At 37.7% G+C, this 7,606-nt stretch overlaps 1 protein-coding gene across 1 annotated transcript; it reads right to left on the reverse strand.

Moving 5' to 3' along the window:
• Nucleotides 1-1,189: 1,189 nt before the first annotated feature.
• her8a (hairy-related 8a) lies at nt 1,190-6,513 on the reverse strand. Its single transcript, XM_028796195.2, has 4 exons — nt 6,279-6,513; nt 4,316-4,411; nt 2,796-2,874; nt 1,190-1,761 (listed from the first exon to the last, which is right to left on the reverse strand). Exons 1-4 carry the CDS (start codon nt 6,339-6,341, stop codon nt 1,283-1,285), a joined length of 717 nt encoding a protein of 238 aa, XP_028652028.1. The 5' UTR covers nt 6,342-6,513; the 3' UTR covers nt 1,190-1,282.
• Nucleotides 6,514-7,606: the final 1,093 nt, after the last annotated feature.

Below are 7,606 nucleotides of genomic sequence, written 5' to 3' on the forward strand. Positions count from 1 at the left end.
CCTGCTGGATACAGCTGGTGTTGGTGGGTATTTACAACTTGTGTGAGAGTTTCCGCAGCTTAAGCCAATGTCACATTATGTAACTGCAAGTCTGGTATGTAGGACTTGCAGACTGAAGTCACTGATCTCTTTGCTGGACTATGTCGGTTTACACATCTGAAAATCACTGGGCATATCACATTTAGTGGCTGCAAGCTAACATTCCAGCATAGTGATGCCCGCCCTGTTTTCTGATAGAAAATAACATGCTGTCTGATGGAGCTGGAGCTTTACGAAGGATGAACCGCTATGTAAGTTCAGCCGCAATCTCTTCCTTATTTTCTTTGTTTCTTTCTGTTGTGGTATGTAAAACATAAGACATCCAACAGATGAAGATCTCTTTTGTTTGTGAGGTCCAAGACGCCCATGTTCCTTACTCCTAATCGCTACACTATATGCATTGTACTTGAGTGATTAATGTTTGTCAGCTTCCATGCACACACAACACGCCCCTGTGATTAAAATAAAATTATACATGTTGGATTTTGTTTGGGGGTGGTGGTGCAGTGAGTAGTGCTGCTGCCTCACAGTTGGGAGACCTGGGGACCTGGGTCCTCCCTGCGTGGAGTTTGCATGTTCTCCCTGTGTCTGTGTGGGTTTCCTCCCACAGTCCAAAGACATGCAGGTTAGGTGGATTGGCAATTCTAAATTGTGTGTGGGTGTGTTTGTGTGTGTCCTGTGGTGGGTTGGCACCCTGCCCAGGATTGGTTCCTGCCTTGTTGGCTGGGATTGGCTCCAGCAGACCCCCGTGACACTGTATTCGGATTCAGCGGGTTGAAAAATGGATGGATGGATTTTGTTTGAGCGAGTTGTAGACTAGTTGGAGTGAATCATTGGGTATGTCAGACCACGCGATTGGTGTTCAAGGGAGCACACCACTGACAGCTTCCAATGTGCTAAGATTATGTAATTGAAGATTACAAATGAAAAACAATGAAAAAGTTGCATAATGTGACATTGTCTTTAGGCTGTATGTCAGTATCAGCTGCCTGATTAAAAATGGCCCCGCTCGATGGTCCTTTGTGTAATGCAGAAACATTTGGTTCACAGAAGACAGATGAAAGAACCCCACTACCACCACCATAAATAGCTTGCAACTTCAAATCTGACTTTCTTGTTTCTTTTACCACAGTATTAATGCAATAAAAGCTATAGCAAAATTAACATTTTAATTACAAAATAGAAAGACACTTTGCAGTCCCACATCAATTAATAAATAAAGTCCTGATTTGATGTTTTGCTTCTACCATGGTCTCCACATTGAGGAGTCACTGCCTAAAAATGATTGCAATTGATGATGCACTGGAGAATTTCTATGGCCATGTTCAGGTGATCCAGGTGGTGACGAAAGATTTTCCACACTTCTGGCACGGTCCACATCAGTTCTACACTGAACAGGTGGGGACATCTGAGTGTTTGGCAGTTGAACTCCTTGCAGAAGACCACCAGGATGGCCATCATGTACCCTGGACACAGTCATTTGTGGGTAGATGGAGGCTGCCGGGTGACTAGGTGATAAAACTTTAGGGGAAGCCATGCTGGGAGCTGTAGCCACATCACTGGAGATCTGTGGCAGGGACTTTAGGAGATGGTTGAGTAAGCGTGCACCCACTTTCTTGTCCATACCTTGACAGTTAAGTAGCAGGTTGTGCACCTCATGCATGCACTGGATGTAACCACTGCTGTATCTCTGTTGTGCCTCAAGACCATGTTGTCCACCAGCTGCAAAGAGGATGAGAAGAGAAAATACACATTAAATGCTGTATGTCACTTTAGGAAACACAAAGCTTGTGCCAAACTGTGACTGAGATGGCATACAAAGAGGCAAAACTACAGCTGACCACAGACACTCCATTGATTGTGCTCCTTAAAAAATAACTTCTAAAAATTATACATACAGAATAATTGAGCACTTGAGTATTACAAACAAGTATTGCAGACATGAGAAATGGAGTAGACACAGACTTTTCTGCATGACCCAATGGAAATAGGACATTGTCCATTGCAGCATACACTCATTTTTATAGTCACTGACTGACACAAAGCCTGTTTAGACAGAGTGAGAAAATTAAAATTGCCTTAGGAAATTCCTTCTACTCAATACAACATTGTGTCACCCTATTTGTCCTACTCAGTTTCATAATATTTTTTAGGGTGCTCATTTTGTCAAGTGTACAGTGAAGGCTCAGAACATGGTGTATGTGGGTATTTACTGTCTGGTTCCGGAAGGTACATCCACCGGATATTAGGAGAACAGAAACGTAACTTAGGGGAACCTAACTCAATAAAAAGGGACAAGAATAAGACTCATCCAGTTTTGTGACAAAATATTATACACTAAAAACATTACATTTGTAATATAGCTTTGTGGCTGGAAATAGAACCCTGACAACCTTTCAAGTAATGGCTGAGTATTTGTTCGGCAGCATTAGGATAAAAGGAGTTACAGATAGATAGATAGATAGATAGATAGATAGATAGATAGATAGATAGATAGATAGATAGATAGATAGATAGATAGATAGATAGATAGATAGATAGATAGATAGATAGATAGATAGATAGATAGATAGATAGATAGATAGAACTAGAATTTAGCTTTTACAGAAGCTCAAGAAACATAGAAATATTACAAAAGAAAACATCAATCACAAATAAGAATTACAAAACAAGGGGAAAAAAAGGAATTATGGAACATTGTGGTGCGTGGCCTGATCATGTAAGACAAAACAATTCTGCTCCTATTTTTTACTTACCTAATACGTTATTTCTTTGTAAACTTTCCATATGCTGCACTGTGATTTCCAACACGTCTGCCTTCTCAAGTTTGGATTGCTGTAATGACAAATTCATGACAAAGGATTTTAGGACATTTCATAAAGTTTCACAAAAATGCTGAATTCACATTTCACTTCATAGTGTAAGAAAAGAAAAAAATAAGAACAGAGAGAGGTGCTCAAATGACATAAGATCAGTGATGTACTATATAAGACAGAATCTGGGCCCTGTTTCAATGTGCGGCCATAGGTGACTGTTTTTGATTTAGCACTCTTTGATCTACTTCACACTTAGTCACATTTTAGTCATGTTTTTTACATGATGTTTAGCCACTATAAAAATACTAAATCAATGTGGTTTTCTCTGTCAGTCATATTTTATTATAATGTTATTTACTTTCATTTTTTAGATAATTGCAGATCATAAGATGACACTAAGACTCTCTCACATTTTAAAGTTACACATTTAGGTTAACTCGCCAATCTATACTGGCCCAGAACTGCACAGAGTTTACACTGTGGTGGGATTATTCCTATGCCTGGTGTGTCACTGCTGATATAGGCTCCTGCAATCCTGTAATTGATAACTGGGTTCAGAAAACTGGTAGATGTACTTCCATTTTTCTATTGAGGCATTTAAAATACATAAGATAATCAGAATATTGAGTTAGTTAAGTTAAAACAAATTCAGTGCAGAATTACATTTATGGCAGGAACAGGCCTTACAGGGGATTCAACCAATTTACTCAAATTTGTTTTCAATATCAGTATCGCTTATTGTAACAGGTCTTAATAAAACTTTGGATTATGTATAAAGGAATACCCTTCCTAATAGCAGAGACTGGGTATGCAACAATGTCTTTTCAACAGCAAGAATAAAAAAAAAAGTTTGTACCACAGATGAAGTTATTGTGCTAAACAAAACACACAAATCATATTTAAATATTAAGAATAGCTAAAATTTCTAGTGCACATAATGTGATAGAAATATACCCCTGTATGAAGAAACATTCAATGCCTTTCATGTTTAGTATCTACAAACTACAACGGTATAAAAAAAGATGCCAAAAAGGTTTCATTAGGTAAATTATCCAGTTCTACTTGTTTTTTCTTCATTTTTAGAAAATTGCTTATTTTCACTTAAAAAATGTAAATGAATGTGCTTTCATTCAATACAAAATAAAAAAGAATGCACAAGTGTGTTGTTTGAGGTTTATTTGCTTACTACAGTTTAGAAATTCAAAATTCTATTCTGTACTTGCAATAATGAACAATGTTAAAAAATATTAAGAACTTTAATGAGAATGGGCCTGTTTCATCTATTTTCCAAGATAAATTGACAAGACAGATATGTGGACATGGTTGTTTTTATCACATCTATATGCAGTTTCCTTTTTCATCATGTTATAGCCATCATCATCAAAACAGAACATTTCAACATAGTTTAGATCTATAAAAGAGTAACCTGCATATGAAAAACAACTAAACTTCCGACTTACATCTAGATTGTAGGCATCCACCATTATACATTTGAGTTGATCCAGGCTGTTGTTGATCCTCTCCCTTCGCTTCTTTTCAATTAGAGGTTTTCTCAACTGAAGAGAGAGTGAAAAGAAATAAGAATAAACAAAATAAACTAAACAGGCATTGTATATCCATTTGAGATATAGATGACACCTTGAAATAAGTATTTCTCGTCAATTTCTGCAGCGATGTCAAAGCTTATGCAATCTATTTATTACAAATAAAGATGGAATGCTAATAACTGTATCTTTTAAACTTGTTGTTTTTTAAGTTGTGCCAACCCCAAATTGGTTAAAATGACTTCCAAATTAGAATCCTTAATATATACAAACATGGCCTCAAAATTCATGCCTGTGTATAGATGTTCTATCCAGCTCATTTTTTAAAAAAAAAAAACATGCCTTAAAAGGTTGAAGAATATAAAGTTCTCTGTCCATATTAAAGAATTTTATGGTCAGAGTAATCAGACAACTATGATAGTGTATGTACTAGCTAGTAATAATGCAGATAACTTAAATTGAGTTGAAAAGCATTATATAAAATAGAGGATGATAGGATGATTTTAATGGAATATTTTTTGTCAATCATCAGTGTTTTGAATCCCTAGGGACAGAGGTTAAGCATCGACTTTGGTGACCAACGCTGGATGGGATGCCAGTCTAACACAGGACACATATGTGTGCACCAAGTCCAAATATGTGGAATTGAGATCATTGTCAGTTTTATGTTTGTTAACTTGTGTTGACTATAAATGAGCTGGAGCTTAAATAATAAATTAATTACCTCTTAGTTCCAAATCAGCTGAATTTTGTTAGTATATTCACTATTCATTTTGTTTTGTTTAATTAATGTAAAAATAACTAACAAAATGTCATCTAGTCTACTTTTTAACCTATTTTATTTCTAGTGCAATAGTTATGATATGCAAAAACCTATCCTGATAGTCACAGGCAGAGGCAAATAGGGTAATGTAGTGTTCATGTAGCATCTCAAACAAAAAGAAAGAATTGTTGACTATGATAAATTAATGCATGCCAGGAGCTAATTCTGAGGCAGTTCTATTTGGTCAACAATGTTACGGGTCATATTAAAAAAATAAATAAAATAAAACCAGGTAAGTGTAGCTAAGAATATAGTTCATGCATTTTACAGTTCATATACTACTACTACTACTACTACTACTACTACTACTACTACTACTAATAATAATAATAATAATAATAATAATAATAATAAATCTATCACTTCAGGAAACTGTTCAGAATTTTAAATTCATTTATTCATTATAAGGGTGGAACAAACGCCATCGTCCACCTCGCACAAGTAACGGGACCATTCACTACACCTCAAGCGACTATCGGTTATAGCTTGTCATATTTTACATGTGAAAATATGTAATGAGTAATGTAGTGCATATAAGTAGCGAGTCAGGGTGATATAATGCAAACTAAGAACAAGAATTCAATAAACAACCCAAAAATCCGATACCACACAGTAAACTGCCTGCGATGGCCGAACAGGACTCATGTAGTGAGTAACGGCAATGCAGTTAGAGAAGTTGATCTGAGCTCATCTAATGCCTTAATTCCACTATGGGCCTTAAAAGCCTCCGCAATGTGCAAAATATTATAAACTACTTTACATAAGAATTATGTTCCAGTCTTTAAAGAAAAGACGCAGGCACAGGCTAAATTTAGAAGATAAACATCACAATTCCCCGCTCTCATCTACGAAGTACGAACTCTTAAAATTAAATATCCCTATTCCGCAAGTGCAGAAAGTAGGCTACGATGACCGTCATTCTTACGTTTCCTGATCTAATGTATGAATACTAGCCTTGACATTCCTAAAAAAAATGCGTTGCTTCCCAATGAACGAAATTTGTGCGTCTTTTCATACCACAAAAACGTTTCTACGGACAGACTGCCACCTTGTTACCTTTCTCTCCTCCTTTGCACTGTAGTTTCTGTCGGGCGTGCTATCCAAACTGGACGCGGTCATTGTAAGTGGTGTTCTGCTAAACTTCGCTTTACTGAGTGCCTTGTCCCACTTTGTGTCCACGAAACCGCATTAAATAGAGTGGCTCCGCCTATTTGCATGACAAAGCGTGTGGCCGCGTCCCCGGGCGGTTTCCCACAGTCAGCGCAAGGGAGCCGTTCAATCAACAGTGACGGGTCAGCGGCTCCAATGAATGGGGGTGACGTCACGCCCACATGTGGACAGCTGTTTTGTTATGGCTCTGCCGGCCCTGGGAAACTCGTCCTTAGCTGGACTCCACAATTGAATGTGCCCCCGCCCTGTCAGTAGCAGCACCTAAGCTATTATCATTTATTGTACCTTCAGGCTGGGTGATCGTATCGCGTTTCTATAAGGAAACAATGAGTGCGCGACTTCTTTGTGGGGTTGCAGCTTCTAAATTTAGGTATTTTTAATTCAAAGGCTTATGGTGGCGTGATATATGAAGTGACGGCGTGGCGTTTTAGCTATACGTATACAGTTAAATGTTTCCTACAGCCGCATTGCAGAGTCCAGGTGCAAGCAAATATGGCACACTTCAATCGTACGACTTTATGAAGTCCAACTGCTAGTGAAGTGTACCTGCGATGATGCTGGGAGGAGGGGAGGTCGGTGTGGGTCTGAGTGGGCTTTGTAACGTGGGAGTGGTGTTTGGGGGGAGGGACTGGAGGCTGTTTTGGCGCTCTTAGAAAAGGTGCAATCGTAGGACTTGCCTGTTCTGATAAGGAGAAATGTGAAGGGAATTTAAGCGTCCCGATCTCTATTCAGAGCGTACCGTTATTTATTCACACATAGTCTATGTGCCATGTTTTCCTAGTAAATTATAGGATTGTCCTATTCTTTGATGTCATAACCTTGATACATATATTTTTTACTTAATCCTTGCAGTGAAGTTTTTCTATCCTTTGTATTGAATATGTTAAATCTAATGTTGGTGTATACTGTATGTGGACGATTTCCTGCATCTAAGGCAATTCATTACATCAGCATATACAATGGAAGTGTTTACAGACACAATTTTACAGTTGGAGCAAATGCTTCATAAAAGACTTGCTTAGAAGCACATATTAATACATTATTCTTTTGAAAAGCTCTGTCTGTCATCTTACATTCTATTAAGGCTGCTGTACTTTGAAGTGTCTGTTAGTTAACTGGGTACTTTGTTGCAATAAGCAATACCTTCTTTGCATCCTTTGCTGTCAACTGTACTATGGAACATAGATAATGTAATAGCATCGTGCTCTTTTGAA

This window comes from Erpetoichthys calabaricus, chromosome 3 (assembly GCF_900747795.2).
Source record: "Erpetoichthys calabaricus chromosome 3, fErpCal1.3, whole genome shotgun sequence".
NCBI classification, from domain to species: Eukaryota; Metazoa; Chordata; class Cladistia; order Polypteriformes; family Polypteridae; genus Erpetoichthys; species Erpetoichthys calabaricus.

What these genes read in the sequence shown, in the direction of transcription:
- her8a (XM_028796195.2), bottom strand. Translation starts at nt 6,341, where the DNA reads ATGACCGCGTCCAGTTTGGATAGCACGCCCGACAGAAACTACAGTGCA. An exon ending in GTGCAAAGGAGGAGAGAAAG is followed by an intron (nt 4,412 to 6,278) that starts GTAACAAGGTGG and finishes CTCTCTCTTCAG; the next exon opens with TTGAGAAAACCTCTAATTGA. An exon ending in TGGATGCCTACAATCTAGAT is followed by an intron (nt 2,875 to 4,315) that starts GTAAGTCGGAAG and finishes TTGTCATTACAG; the next exon opens with CAATCCAAACTTGAGAAGGC.